We start from the raw sequence: 16,562 nt of genomic DNA on the forward strand, positions 1-16,562 counted from the left end.
GATTTAGTAAAACTGCGAATCAAAACAGGGGAAATGAAGCCATCTTTATACACATCTCGCACCACATTACAGTCAATCTCGATATGTTTGGTGCGTTCGTGGAAGACCGGATTGGCCAAGATGTGGAGAGTCGCCTTATTATCGCAGTGTAAGGAAATGGGCAATGAGAGAGTGACACCAAGATCAGTGAGCAAGCAAGATAGCCAATGCAATTCACAAACCGTAGCAGCCAAGCTACGATATTCAGCTTCGGTAGTCGAACGAGAGACTGCCGTCTGGTTCTTGGTCTTCCAAAAGATGAGAGCACGGCCTAGAAAAATACAAAACCCCGTAAGAGAACGCCTGGAGGAAGGGCAAGACGCCCAATCCGCGTCACAGTAACCTTGAAACTCAAGGGAATTCGCAGTAGGAAGAAAGAGACCAAGTGAAGGACACCCTTTGAGATATCGCACCACATGAAGGACAGCTATCCAGTGTGCTTTACAGGGATGATTTAAATACTGACTTAATTGCTGCACCAAGTGTGAGATATCCGGCCTGGTGAACCTGAGATAAATCAAGCGACCAATGAGACGCCTATAACAATCAGGGGCTGATAGCAAAGCTCCAGTGTCCGAGCTTAGCTTGAGACCAGGAGGAAACGGCACGTTGTGAAATCCAATTGCAATTAATATTTGTGAATTGGGCCAATTTGGCCCAATTCACAAATTTTTTTTTTATAAATTAATTATATTTAATTAATTTTAAAATTATATAATTTTTAAAATGCTACAAATATAATAGTGTATATTTTTCTATACAATTATCAAAAAATACAATGAACCATACTGATAAGTTTGTGACAGTGTTGGAACCCTTTGATTGAAACTCGAGGTCAAATTCAAAATTTAAAAAAAATACAAGTAATTCTTGTGATATTATAAATTATCTATATAAAAAATTAGCAATTTACTTACTTTTTAAAATATAATAATAAATAAAGTAATTTATTTTATATTTAAAAAAATTTATTTTATATTTAAAAAATACAAAGAGATAAATTGCTATTTTAAATATAATAAAGTAATTTATTTTATATTCAAAAAATAATTTATTCTAAATATAAAATAAATTGTTTCATGAATTGTTGTATTCTAAACAATAAAAAAATAATAATAAATTACTAATTTTTTTATAAGATAATAATTTATACATTTATAGTATCACAAGAATTACTTATATTTTTTTTTTAATTTTGAATATGGCCTCGGATTTCAATCGAATGATTCCAACACTGTCGCAAACTTATCAGTATGGTTCATTGTATTTTTTAAGAATTGGATAAAAAATATACACTATTACACTTGTATGTTTCATTGTATTTTTAAAATTAATATAATTTTAAAAATTAATTTATAAAAAATAAAAAATAATAATTTGTGAATTCAGCCAAAGTTGGCCCAATTTACAAAATATAGATTGCAATTAATTGGAATTCACAATGCATTTATACTTGAATATTAAATTTTTTTTTATTGACTTTGTCATCGCGGTTGCTCACCACGGTTGCTCACCGCGGTGACATTCAAATCATTAAACATTTTGAATTCATGCTATTTTTTAATTTTTCTTTTTCTTCACAATTTTTAAATAATTTTCCCCAGTAGTACTATCCCCAGCAAGAAGGATATCATCGACATATACAAATAATGCCACCAAACCGTGTTTAGTGTGAAGAAGGAAAAGGCACGCAACTTAACCTTGAACACCCACTTGCATCCGATTGCTCGTTTGCCAGCAGGAAGAGGCATCAATTTCCAAATCTGAGTTTTTTCTAATGCTTGAATCTCTTCATCCATAGCTGCTCGCCACTAAGGATGTTTGACGGCCTCGGTGAATGAACGAGGTTCTTGAATTCCATTCAAGGATGCAACAAAGGAATCATAAGAATCAGAGGATGAATGCAAAAGTGAAGAATTGTATTGGCACACAAAGTCATTTAGCCATTGAGGTCGTTGGATGGTTCGAGATGATCTTCGAAGTGGAGTATGAGATTCTGAAACAATATCTGATTGTTCTGCCACAGGAACGTTCAGAGGTGCAGCAGTCTCTGAAGAGGAATTCGTACTTGACAATTGTTCCAAAACCTCATTAATTCAATGTAATTGTTAATCGAATGATTTCAACACTGTCGCAAACTTATCAATATGGTTCATTGTATTTTTTAAGAATTGTATAAAAAAATATACACTATTACAGTTGTATGTTTCATTGTATTTTTAAAATTAATATAATTTTAAAAATTAATTAAATATAATTAATTTATAAAAAATAAAACATTAATAATTTGTGAATTCGGCCAAATTGGCCTAATTCAAAAATATAGATTGCAATTGGAATTCACAATGTGAATTGCAATTAATTGGAATTCACAATGCATTTATACTTGAATATTAATTTTTTTTTATTAACTTTGTCACCGCGGTTGCTCACCGCGGTGACACTCAAATCATTAAACATTTTGAATTCACGCTATTTTCTCAATTTTTCTTTTTCTTCACAATTTTTAAATAATTTTCCCCAGTAGTACTATCCCCAGCAAGAAGGATATCATCAACGTATACAAATAGTGCCACCAAACCGTGTTTAGTGTGAAGAAGGAAAAGGTAGTGGTCATGCTCACATTGAAAGAAACCAAACTAATGCAACTTCAAAGTAAGTTGTACGTTCCATTGGCGAGAAGCTTACTTCAAACCGTATAAGGATCGTTCCAATTTACACACGCGTCCAGAACCAAGTTCATAACCTGCACGTGGTATCATGTATATATCTTTCTCCAAAAAACCATAGAGAAACGCATTATTAACGTCCAATTGTTGAAGTGCCCAACCCTTAGCTGCAGCAAGCATGAGCAACACACGCACAGTTACTGATTTCGCAACGAGGGAGAAACTTTCTGTGTAATCGACGCCTTCAACTTTGTTGAACCTTTTTGCAACAAGGAACGCTTTGTATTATTCAACACTTCCATGAGCATGCAACTTAACCTTGAACACCCACTTGCATCCGATTGCCCGTTTGCCAGCAGGATGAGGCATCGATTTCCAAGCTGAGTTTTTTCTAATGCTTGAATCTCTTCATCCATAGCTGCTCGCCACTAAGGATGTTTGACGGCCTTGGTGAACGAACGAGGTTCTTGAATTCCATTCAAGGATGCAACAAAGGAATCATAAGTATCAGAGGATGAATGCAAGAGTGAAGAATTGTGTTGGCACACAAAGTCATTTAGCCATTGAGGTCGTTGGATGGTTCGAGATGATCTTCGAAGTGGAGTATGAGATTCTGAAACAATATCTAATTGTTCTGTCACAGGAACGTTCAGAGGTGCAGCAATCTCTGAAGAGGAATTCGTACTTGAAGGTGTTTGCAATTGTTCCAAAACCTCATTAATTGAATGTAATGGTCAATCGAATGATTTCAACACTGTCGCAAACTCATCAATATAGTTCATTGTATTTTTTAAGAATTGAATAAAAAAGTATACACTATTACAGTTGCATGTTTCATTGTATTTTTAAAATTAATTCATTGTATTTTTAAAATTAATATAATTTTAAAAATTAATCAAATATAATTAATTTATAAAAAATAAAACATTAATAATTTGTGAATTCGGCCATATTGGCCAATTCACAAATATAGATTGCAATTAATTGGAATTCACAATGTGAATTGCAATTAATTGGAATTTACAATGTGAATTGCAATTAATTGGAATTCACAATGCATTTATACTTGAATATTTATTTTTTTTTATTGACTTTGTCACCGCGGTTGCTCACCGCGGTGACACTCAAATCATTAAACATTTTGAATTCACGCTATTTTCTTAATTTTTCTTTTTCTTCACAATTTTTAAATAATTTTCCCCAGTAGTACTATCCCCAGCAAGAAGGATATCATCGACGTTACAAATAGTGCCACCAAACCGTGTTTAGTGTGAAGAAGGAAAAGGTAGTGGTCATGCTCACATTGAACGAAACCAAACTACTGCAACTTCAAAATAAGTTCTACGTTCCATTGGCGAGAAGCTTGCTTCAAGCCGTATAAGGATCGTTCCAATTTACACACGCGTCCAGAACCAACTTCATAACGTGCACGGGTATCATGTATATATCTTCCTCCAAAAAACCGTGGAGAAACGCATTATTAACGTCCAATTGTTGAAGTGCCCAACCCTTAGCTGCAGCAAGCGTGAGCAACACACGCTCAGTCACTGATTTCGCAACGGGGGAGAAACTTTCTGTGTAATCGTCGCCTTCAACTTTGTTGAACCTTTTTGCAACAAGGAACGCCTTGTAATGTTCAACACTTCCATCAGCACGCAACTTAACCTTGAACACCCACTTGCATCCGATTGCTCGTTTGCCAGCAGGAAGAGGCATCAATTTCCAAGTCTGAGTTTTTTCTAATGCTTGAATCTCTTCATCCGTAGCTGCTCGCCACTAAGGATGTTTGACGGCCTCGGTGAATGAACGAGGTTCTTGAATTCTATTCAAGGATGCAACAAAGGAATCATAAGTATCAGAGGATGAATGCAAGAGTGAAGAATTGTGTTGGCACACAAAGTCGTTTAGCCATTGAGGTCGTTGGATGGTTCGAGATGATCTTCGAAGTGGAGTATGAGATTCTGAAACAATATCTGATTGTTCTGCCACAGGAACGTTCAGAGGTGCAGCAGTCTCTGAAGAGGAATTCGTACTTGAAGGTGTTTGCAATTGTTCCAAAACCTCATTAATTGAATGTAATGGTCAATCAAATGATTTCAACACTGTCGCAAACTTATCAGTATGGTTCATTATATTTTTTAAGAATTGGATAAAAAAATATACACTATTACAGTTGTATGTTTCATTGTATTTTTAAAATTAATATAATTTTAAAAATTAATTAAATATAATTAATTTATAAAAAATAAAAAAATAATAATTTGTGAATTTGGCCAAATTGGCCCACTTCACAAATATAGATTGCAATTGGAATTCACAATGTGAATTGCAATTAATTGGAATTCACAATGCATTTATACTTTAATATTAAATTTTTTTTTATTAACTTTGTCACCGCGGTGACACTCAAATCATTAAACATTTTGAATTCACGCTATTTTTTTAATTTTTCTTTTTCTAAATAATTTTACAAAGTAGTACTATCCCCAGCATGAAGGATATCATCGACGTATACAAATAGTGTCACCGAACCGTGTTTAGTGTGAAGAAGGAAAAGGTAGTGGTCATGCTCACATTAAACGAAACCAAACTACTGCAACTTCAAAGTAAGCTCTACGTTCCATTGGCGAGAAGCTTGCTTCAAGCCGTATAAGGATCGTTCCAATTTACACACGAGTCCAGAACCAACTTCATAACCTGCACGTGGTATCATGTATATATCTATCTCCAAAAAACCGTGGAGAAACGCATTATTAACGTCCAATTGTTGAAGTGCCCAACCCTTAGCTGCGGCAAGCGTGAGCAACACACGCACAGTCACTGATTTCGCAACGGGGGAGAAACTTTCTATGTAATCGTCGCCTTCAACTTTGTTGAACCTTTTTGAAACAAGGAACGCCTTGTAATGTTCAACACTTCCATCAGCACGCAACTTAACCTTGAACACCCACTTGCATCCGGTTGCTCGTTTGCCAGCAGGAAGAGGCATCAATTTCCTAGTCTGAGTTTTTTCTAATGCTTGAATCTCTTCGTCCATAGCTGCTCGCCACTAAGGATGTTTGACGGCCTCGGTGAATGAACGAGGTTCTTGAATTCCATTCAAGGATGCAACAAAGGAATCATAAGTATCAGAGGATGAATGTAAGAGTGAAGAATTGTGTTGGCACACAAAGTCATTTAGCCATTGAGGTCGTTGGATGGTTCGAGATGATCTTCGAAGTGGAGTATGAGATTCTGAAATAATATCTGATTTTTCTGCCATAGGAACGTTCAGAGGTGCAGCAGTCTCTGAAGAGGAATTCGTACTTGAAGGTGTTTGCAATTGTTCCAAAACCTCATTATCTGTCCCAGGTGGAATTACAGGTAGCGGGCAGCTATCTGAAGCTGAAGCTTGTTGTTGAGCAAAAGGAAATACTCCTTCATGAAAAGTCACGTCCCTGGAGGTGAAGAGCACATGATCCTCTAAATAGTACACCTTGTACCCCTTCTGTGTCATCGAATAACCGAGGAAAACGCCCGTATGTGCCCTCTTGTGGAATTTCATTTTGTGTGGGTTGAGATTTTTTGAGAAGCAGAGACTCCCAAAGATCTTGAAGTGATTTTAATTAGGAGAAAGACCAAGCAAGATCTGAAATAGTGTTTGCCAACCCAAGACAGAAGAAGGGGTCCTATTGATGATGTATGTTGCGGCCAATATGGATTCCCCCCAAAATTTCAGAGGAAGTGTAGCTTGGAATAGCAGTGCTTTGGCTACGTTAAGCAACTGTCTGTGTTTTCTTTCAATTCGTCCGTTCTGTTGAGGGGTGTACACGCATGATGTTTGGTGTATGATCCCAAGTTTTTGATACATGTTCTAGTAAAATGAATTCACAAACTCAGACCCGTTATCTAAGCGTATTACCTTAACTTTAGTTCCAAATTGTGTCTTCACCATATTCACAAAATTGTGAAGAGTTCTTGCAACTTGATCCTTGTGCTTGATGAGGAAAGTCCATAAGGACCTACTGTAATCATCCAAGACAGTTAAAATATAGTAACATCCACTTAGACAGGGCGTTTTGTAAGGGCCCTAGACGTCCAAGTGCACCAAATCAAAAATTGCATCAGCATGTGAATCACTTGTCACAAAGGGAATTCACATTTCTTTTCCATTGAGTCACTTGAAATGTTACAATCTGGGATGTGTCTAATTGCAATCATTGAGGCATGTCCTAGCCTCGCATGCCATAACGCATCATTACATTCAATTAAGGCAATACAAGAATTGGAAACAGAGGCACTAGGTGTATTTATATCCTTGAGAACACATGTCTCTAATACGTAAAGCTTCTTATTCAATCTCCCTTGTGCCAGCACTTGTCTAGTTCCCTGATCCTGCAATGTGCAGCCAAATTGATTGAAAGAGCAAGAGTAACGATTCCCTTTACATAGCTGACTGACTGAGATAAGGTTAACAGAGAAATCAGGAATGTACAACATCGAATCAAGCACAAGTGTATCAGATAACCTCACAGTTCCAACATAGAGTACTGTCTTCTTTTTCCCATCAGGTAAATGGACAGAATGTGTGTGTGTACAAGCAGAGTATGAAACAAATGAAGTTAAATTCGCACAGACGTGATTTGTGGCACCAATGTCAAATATTCAAGTACCAACAGTTAGTGCAGTAGAAGTAGAAGTATTACCTGCGAAATCCTCATCACAGTGAATGTAACTTGCAAATTCTGAGATAGGATCTAAGGGCGTCTCATTGCCCTTCATCATCTTAAGCAACTCTGTCACCAAATTCGCAACATTTGCCTTTGTATCTCCCTTAACCACCATATTATCCACATTGCCAACTTGTTTGCTGCTATATTTCCTGTGAAATTATATGCTTCTATAGAGCCTTTCTTCTTCTCATTTAGTGACTTGTACCATTTCGGTGTGCCGTGGAGTTGAAAACATGTCTCTCTCAAGTGCCCTTGCTTGCGACAATGGCTGCAAATCATTAAACGTTTGTCCAGAAAAGTTCTGCGTTTCTGTGTTTGTTTCTGAAAAGAAGTTCTACTTTGCCCCAAAGGCATTTGATACGCTGCAGTAGTATTATTTTCTGCAAGGTGTGTCTGCACACTTCGTTGTTGTTCGACGACAAAGAGCATCGCAAAGGCCTTCTCCAAATTTGGAAGTGGATCCATCATAAGCAATTGACTCTTCTCCTTGTCGAAGCTTTCATGGAGACCTATGAGAAACTGCATAAGTTGCGTTGCCGTGTACCATCTCCCCAACAGCCTTGTTGATGCCATAAGTGCATCCTCCACAGGTACATTTAGGTGACGAAGCCAGACAAAACAACTCATTTCATAGCTTCTTCACCTTGGTTAAGTATCCTGTCAGTGTCATGTCTCCTTGTGTGATCATGGAAATTTCACGTTGTAGTTGATAAATCATAGGACCACTGTTTCTTCCATACCGAGCTTGTGTGTCCAGCCATAGCTCACCTGAAGAGCTTACATACATGAAACCTTCTACGATGTCTTTGGAAATTGAATTCCAAAGCCAAGAGGTTACCATGAGGTCTACTCGTCTCCACTGTTCAAACAGAGCAGAGCCTACTGCAGGTCGTGGGAAAGTTCCATCTACGAATCCGAGTTTCATCTTGCATCCTAAAGCAACATAGACTGCTCTACTCCAAGTCAAATAGTTGGCACCGTTCAAATGCGAGAAGGCCAGCACGAAGCTGGAGTTGTCGGAGGGATGCAGGTACAAAACCTCCCTCTCATATTGATCTGTCTGCGAATTTTGCGAATCTGCCATGATCACACTGCAATTTGCAGCAAGTTCTACAAATTTAATCAAAGGAGTTATCGAGAGACCTTCATAATGAAGGCTCTGATACCATGTCGAAGTCGTAAACTGAGCAAAGAAAAAAATACAGAGAAGATTGGAGGCTGAATTGAGCCATGATTCTCATTCAATCTGTAATTCTGTTACAGAGCTTCTTAAATGAAGAAGGTGGAGTTCTGTTTTAAATAACAAATTTTCGCTAAGCTAGTTACAAATCAGCAACTGCCTCGTCATCCTACATGGACCAATGAGATGAATCATAAATGACTGTACAAAGAATAAAACGCAAGCATGATTACACTTAAGAAGCACGCCTTCTTCTTCTGCTATCCTTGATCAAGAAGATCAGCTTCTACACCAGCAAAAGCTTGCACCTCCGAGCTTGGAGGAGAAGGAAAAATAGTAGCAACAGCAGCTGCATCATCATCATCAACACCAATAAAGTGGGTGTACAAAATAAAGAGATATGCAAAAGGCGAGATTGAGAAATACAAGGCAAGATTGGTGGCAAAAGGGTATAAGCAAAAGACAGGAATTGACTACGACGAAGTATTTGCTCCTATTGCTCGCCTGGAGTCAATTCGGTTGATCATCTTACTTGCAGCCCAAAATCACTGGAAAATCCATCAACTGGATGTGAAATCCGCTTTTCTAAATGGAGTTTTGAAGGAAGAAGTATAGATTACTCAACTTCCAGGTTACGTAGTACAAGGCTAAGAAAACAAGGTGCTAAAATTGAAGAAAGCCCCGCGCGCATGGAACAGTCGAATTGATCAATATTTCGACAAAATAGTTTTGAAAAATGTCCATACGAGCATGCTCTCTATGTAAAGATGAGCAAAAATGGTAGTATACTACTTGTATGCTTATACGTGGATGATATGATTTTTACAGGAAACAATCCAAAGATGTTCGATGATTTCAAGAGAGTTATGTCAAAAGAGTTTGAGATGACAGATATTGGTTTGATGTCCTACTATCTTCGCATCGAAGTGAAGCAACGAGAAGATGGAATATTTATTTCGCAAGAAGTATATGGGAAAGAAATTCTCAAGAAATTCGAAATGGAGAAATGCAAGCCGGTGAGCACCCCAGTGGAGTGTGGAGTAAAGCTGTCTTTTTATAAAGATGATGAGAAAATTGATCCAACATTTTTCAAAAGTCTCATTGGAAGTTTAAGATATTTAACTTGTATGAGACCGAATATTCTCTTTGGTGTTGGACTTGCTAGTCGGTACATGGAGGCTCCTACTTCATCACATTTGAAGGTGGCAAAAAGGATTCTTCGTTATATTAAAGGTAACGATTGATCATGGAATTTTCTACGATAATTCTCAAGATTTTAAGCTTGTTGGCTATTGTGATAGCTATTAGGCCGGTGATGTTGATAGTTGGAAAAGTACTATCGGGTTTGTTTTCTTTATGGGAAATTCAGCATTCACGTGAAACTCAAAGAAACAGCCTATTGTGACTTTTGCAACATGTGAAGCGGAGTATGTGGCTGCAACATCGTGTATATGTAACGCTATTTGGTTGAGGAGTTTGTTGAAAAAACTCAAATTTTCCCAAGAAGGTCCGACGAAAATTTATATTGATAACAAGTCGGTAATTGCATTGGCAAAGAATCCGGTGCTTCATGAGAGAAGCAAACATATTGATACTAGGTATTATTTTATTCGAGAATGCATATCGAAGGAAGAAGTGAAGCTCGAGTATGTAAAGTCTCAAGATCAAGTTGTTGATATCTTCACAAAACCGTTGAAGTCCGATGTCTTCAAAAGGTTGTGTTGTTTGCTCCAAGTAATTAATCTAATTTAAGAGGAGATGTTCAAAATATAAACTAGATTAATTAAATAATTAAAGTTCATAAATAAGTTTTGGATAAACATTGGAGAATGCATGAATGACCTTTGAACTCTTCGTCAATACATGGACTTAATTTATTAGTTGAGTTAATTTTGATTCATAAATATGTGTAAGATACATCTTTGGTATCACCTATAAATACCCATGTATTCATCATTTTGTAAGAGTCAAGAACTGAAGTTAGAAGATAATACAAATTAGTTTTCTCCACTCCTAAAATTTTGAAAAATTTATACTCTCCAAATTCTAACCGTCCGAACTAGACCACATAATCTTGTTTGTCCTATCCATTTAAACTCTATTGTCTCTATCCCATTCAAATATCAATTCTGAAAGATTGTAAGAATCCGATGGATTAGCTGACAAAACGAGATATTGCGCCAAGTTGATGGATGGATGGATGGACACAGTCACACAGTGGCATACAATCGTGTTTGGATGTCGTGTTTCACAAATTATCTCATGATGTGCAGTTATCATGATGACTATATTTGAAATTTCGTGGAATTAAGTGGACTTTCTTGAAAATACCTGATGCTTTTTCTTCACTTTTCTGTCGGTATTTCCATTTTTTTTTATTTAATGGGAGTAGTAGGAGTTGACAAGAAAAGCAAGAGAAAGTGATGATGGCCATTTCTTTTTCTTGTTTCTTCCTTTTCACCAGCCCATTTTTGGTGAGAAGTGGGTGGGTTTTTTGGCATCTTGTGTTGGGGGATGAAGCAATTTGGGTGACTTTGATTGATGGATTATTGATTTATTTATTTGTTTTGTGTGTAAGCGATCAATTATTATTATTTGATATATTTTTTATTTTAAATACTTCTTATTTTTTCTTTCTTGCTTCTTTGTTTTTAATTTTTTTTTAATCATTTTCTGATACAATGGTTTAATATTAGATAAAAAAAATACTATTTAATGGTTGGGAACCAAAAATCATAATAAATAATTATGATTAATTATGATTAAATAAAATCAATACAAAAATTTAGTTTATACATATAAAAAAATATTTTTACCATGACTTTTAAGCATTAGAAATAATTCAGCATAATCGCAAAACCCATGACCAACGAAAGTTGTGGAGCCGTGGTCTATAACTATTTACTACGTCTATTTATTTTTTTTCATAACAACTAATCATATTTAAATATAAATATTTCTTATGGTGTGATGATTAAAACGCCAATTTCCCACTTAAATTTTCATGAATTCAGATTTTATGAATGCCAGAAAACTCGCTACTCTATGCAGGTATAGACATGATAGGCTGGTGATGGCCGTCTTGGTTGAGTGCAAGTTAATTTTGATTAATATTTCATGTGGGCCAGCTTAATTCAAAAACAACTATTCGATTCCTAATCGTGTTATAGAACTGTGATGATCATCGCAACGAAATTCCTCTTTTTGAAATATTTTGAATTAGGACAGGAAATGTGATTATGTTGAGGTTGCATTTGTGAATTGTGAGTGATCGCTGTTGTCTCCTGAGTGGGAGATTTGTTGTAGGACTGTTGAGATTGGGAGTTTCACTCAGCAATTTCAGGATAATGAGGTGAATGGACATCTCAAAAAACTGGAATATTTTTCATTGTAAATGCTAATCATCATTGCTTCACACTTTCTCATTCAATCAGTGCCCAACTACTATATCTATATATATATATATATATATATTCCCCTCCCTCCTTCCTGTCCCATAACCATTTCTACTGTGAATTAAGATGTAAATGTTTTTTCCTTGATGGTTTTTGTCTCTGAAAATGATGGCAAAAGGACTACAATGCCCTTCAAACTAGATGAAAATGTTCAAATAAAATAAAGGATAAATTAAATTAAACGGGCTATCCCAATGTTTGGTATAATTATGAATATCTTTTACATAGTTTCAAAAATTGTCAATAGCCATACTGATGCTTGGTGAAATTATGTAAATTTTTTGTTGGGAGCTTGAAATTGTCATATTTGACCTTATTAAATTTTTTTAAAAATCAGACAATATGGATGAACAAATTCAGAAAATTATTAAAAAAAAAAAAAAAAAACTTTCACTTAGTTCATAAAAAAATCTTGAAAATTTTAAATATAGGATTATAACTCACTTTTGTCAGTTTACAACAAAGTTAGATGATTTCATGCACAGTTGTATTCGACCCGACCGCAATCCAACCTTAATCTAGATTTTGAAAATTATGGTAGTTTCATGTAGTGATTTTATTGAAATTATGGAAAAGTTTTCCTTTTCAATTTTACAGAAACAAAAATATATAGTAGTTTCTTTTTTACATATGTTTCTTCACTTCTTACAATTTTTCTGCATTGTTTCAAATCATTTTCAAACAATTTTTAATGATCATTAAGTTGCAACATGTGTTGGAAACAAAACTTTACTCCATACATCACACAAATAAATACTTACAGTAAATGGTCCTGGAAAGATCTCCACCGGGAGTCCACGCCAACGGCCCGATCAATTTATATGATGAGTTCATGTTAAACCCTAATTAGTTCCATCAGCCTCGAATGATTGCAACATTGATAGTAGATGACTCCTCGACACGAACCAGATCCTCTTGTAGTGGGAAAAAATTGCATAATTTATTATTATTATAAATAAAAAAATTATAAAATATTTGAATAATATTGAGATTGGAGGGGGCGGGGCCAGGCAGTCTTGAAAGTTGTAGAGCAGTTTGGACGCTGCTTTTGAAGCAGACTAATTTAGATAAGAAGATAAAAAAGCAGAATTGCCGAATAAGATGAGACAGAGAGAGATATATAGGGAATGCTACACTGCAATTTCTGCCTTCAATCTTCATTCCTTCAGTCATTATGATCATCCTCAAACAAACCTGGATTTTGTCTCAAACTCAATCACTACATTGTCCGAAAACTACACAATTAACTTTTACTGTTTTTTTCATATTTAAAGAAAACCAGGAAAAAGACATTAATAAAAAATTCAAAAAAGGAAAAAGCAATAAACCTGTTTGTCTTGTCTCGTATGGTATTTAATCATCATATTTATGTGTATTTTTTATACTCGTGAATACCAGATCGCAATGCAGAATTTATAATTAATTACACTGACACTTGGTTCGAGAATATTAAATTTTAACTCCTCCCACCTCAAAATTTCACAGTGAAGAAATCAAATCTAGTGATACAGTTGTTTGTTGTTTGTAATATAATGTTAGGACTTGACAAGGATCACATGATTCTAGAAAGAAATACATCTACTAAACTCACAGTCTGGATCTGCTGAATTAAGACTGCAAGAACTGTCACTCCCTGTCTTTACAATAATGCCCAAAAGTTTCCCGGCTGGAAAAACAGGAGTAGACAGATAGTGGGAGGTTGAAAAAATAATTAATATTTATGCCTCTGATCAACTTATATTAAGAACTTTTTTATTCAAATTAAATTCAATCAAATCAAATTAATTATAAAGTAAATATAATATGCTTGTTATATGATAAGTTTTTTTTTTAACTATACACCTATCATAGAGTAAATGTGATTTATTATATAATTAATTCACGTTCGATCAAACTCCAATTAAATTAAAATTTTGTCTTATTATAATCAATGTACTCTATTTGTTTTTTTCTTTTGGGGTGGTATGGGGTGGGGTGGGGGGACACTATATGTGTTTTTATTCACAGTGATATTTGTCGCCCATTATCTTTCCAATAAATGCATGACCCAATGATTTAACCAGTTTTATCCTCATCCCTGTCTTATTCTTTCAAGGGAAGATTTCCTTTATATCCGGGGAATAAAACATGTCGGTTTCTCTGTCCTTTCCTTCCACATATTCAAATTAAGAGTTTTTTTTCCGGTCTATGCGAAGACAAATATTCTTGTCTGAATCTTTTATTACAAATTAGAACATCGACGAATGAAAAAAAAAGATAAAAATAAAAATGGTGCAGTTAAGTTAAATATATGGTTATTATCATTAATTATAACTAATTTTAATTCTATCCGACTTGTACACTGTTATGATCGTTGGTATCGACAAACCCATTTCGAGGAGCACACAACCGTACTGATGTGAGTGCCTTGTCGAAATGCTTGGCCTTAGTGCCCAGATATTCACTCCAAGTGATTGGCCTGTAGAGTGGGGGGTGGAAATGGTCTACTAGTTTGGGAAGTGGGCTGATTTTGACACTTGATGGTGGCCCATATAGGTAGGCTATAGACAACCGGTGTCGGGTCCGGTTCACTACCGCACGGTGGAGCACACTAGGGTACAAACCGTTCGATAGTATGTGCATGAGGTCTCCCACGTGGATCACTAGCGCTCCCGGGTGGGGTGGTACCGTGATCCACCGCTTGCTTCCCTCCTGGAACACTTGTAGTCCGCTAGTGTTGCTCTGGTGGAGAATCGTGAGGAGGGTGGAATCCGTGTGTGCCGCTAGCCCCATGGCCCTATCTGGGTCCGGACAAGCCGGGTAAGAATTTAATTGTATGGCCGCATTTCCTCCTCCGGCTTCTCCTGCCGGGCTAGCCCATTTGATGTCGTCTTCGTTTGTTATGCCTAACGAACCGAGCATCAACCACATGAGTCGACCCGCGAGCTTTTTCATTGATTTCTGATAGTCTTCTATCGTATCACTGAAAATTATAGTACGAGATAGAATCAATAATTTATTACTAATAATTTCTGGCACGTGCAGTACTATAAAAGTATATGTTATATGTGAGGGCACATAAGCTATATGAATATAAATAAAGATGGAAATTAAATTAAAGAGAGCACTACAATTCTTGATCATATGTAGTGGTGATGGGCATGAGATCATACCAGAATTCGTGGTAGTCATGAGGCCAAAGTTGTCGGGCATGTTCAAGAGGCGAACCGACGACGGTGAAACCTTCCGACCACATGAGCTTAGAGAAGAAAGAAGATATACGGGCCACACCGTAGCCCGATATGCCATCGGGCGGGCGAGCCGCCCTGAGCTTCTGGTGCATGGGGAGGGAGAAGAGCTTATTTCCAGCCAACTCAACTTCATCAAGCAAATTCATGGGGATATTGTGATTAATGACTTGGAAAACACCCCAACTCTTGCATGCATGGCCGATGAGTTCGGTGGCGTTCTCGTTATTTAGATCGATGATAGGGACCATTTCGGAATGGCAAGTGCCACCACAGCCGCCGGGAGAGGACAAGGGGTAGCCGTCGAGCTGCGACGTCCATGCATGGGTATCGGGCAACTCCTTGACCGAGTTTAGGTCCAAAAATTTATTGTGGAGATTGAGAGGATGGGATCTGTAGGCATCGGAGAGTAGTGTTGAAAGCATGGTGTGGAGGATGTCCTTTTTTTTTTTATATGTGTGTGTTGGTTAGAGTAGAAAGAAAGTGTGTGGGAGAACTTTTGGTTTCTTGAGTCCTCGTACTAGTTGTAGATGTAGTAGTAGGGCAAGGTTTGTAGTGGGAGAATTTGGAGGAAAATATGTTGTAAGGGAATGAAGGGGTGTCTATTGTGTTTATATAGAAATGGAGAGGATGGTGACCACTCAATGGAGTATGGATTTTGAATAATATTTTGTGTGTTTGTGTGCATATTTGTATGTGTGTGTGGAGCGGTTTAACTTTTAGTGATTTTATTTTTTGGAGGTTAGTGGAGAAAACTTAGCGGTGGGATTTGCTTTGATATGATTTTTTTTTTAATTTAAAAAAATACAGTATTTTATCTCGTATTTTTAAATAATATATATACGTTGTTTTAAACTATACGATTAATATAATTGTATATACGTGTACCAAGAAATGAAAAATGATGTAATATATACATATGTATGTATATATAATATTATTGGAGAAGAGAAAAGACGAGTGGAAAGGACCATTTTGTCCTCTACATAGATGAGGAAAATAAGAAAGGGCATCTCAACCTCAAAAAAACAGAGGAGGGGTTCCATGTAAAGGGAGGGGCCTATCCTTCTCCATGTGCCTTTGTCTTGTCTTCAAGTAGAAAAACATCTCCATCACCTCTTCCCTACTTGGTCCTAATCCCTCCTTCACTAATAGACAACACCATTTTCATCTTCTTTCCCAGCCCTCACCCTTGTGAAAAGACCGTCTTGTCCTTGCCTTTTAGGAGTTGATGAAACTTCTCTTGAATCTAGGACATGCCTAGGAGACTCACACTCTTG

The 16,562-nt window shown here is 36.4% G+C and overlaps 1 protein-coding gene across 1 annotated transcript; it reads right to left on the reverse strand.

Moving 5' to 3' along the window:
- Positions 14,156-15,879, reverse strand: LOC105157564 (gibberellin 3-beta-dioxygenase 1-like). The gene is made up of 2 exons (XM_011073972.2): positions 15,208-15,879; positions 14,156-15,017 (listed from the first exon to the last, which is right to left on the reverse strand). The coding sequence occupies exons 1-2, from the start codon at positions 15,705-15,707 to the stop codon at positions 14,381-14,383; spliced, it is 1,137 nt and encodes a 378-aa protein (XP_011072274.1). The 5' UTR covers positions 15,708-15,879; the 3' UTR covers positions 14,156-14,380.

The sequence above is a fragment of the Sesamum indicum genome, linkage group LG3 (assembly GCF_000512975.1).
Source record: "Sesamum indicum cultivar Zhongzhi No. 13 linkage group LG3, S_indicum_v1.0, whole genome shotgun sequence".
In the NCBI taxonomy this organism is placed as follows: domain Eukaryota; kingdom Viridiplantae; phylum Streptophyta; class Magnoliopsida; order Lamiales; family Pedaliaceae; genus Sesamum; species Sesamum indicum.

What these genes read in the sequence shown, in the direction of transcription:
- LOC105157564 (XM_011073972.2), bottom strand. Translation starts at nt 15,707, where the DNA reads ATGCTTTCAACACTACTCTCCGATGCCTACAGATCCCATCCTCTCAAT. An exon ending in CATGACTACCACGAATTCTG is followed by an intron (nt 15,018 to 15,207) that starts GTATGATCTCAT and finishes TATAATTTTCAG; the next exon opens with TGATACGATAGAAGACTATC.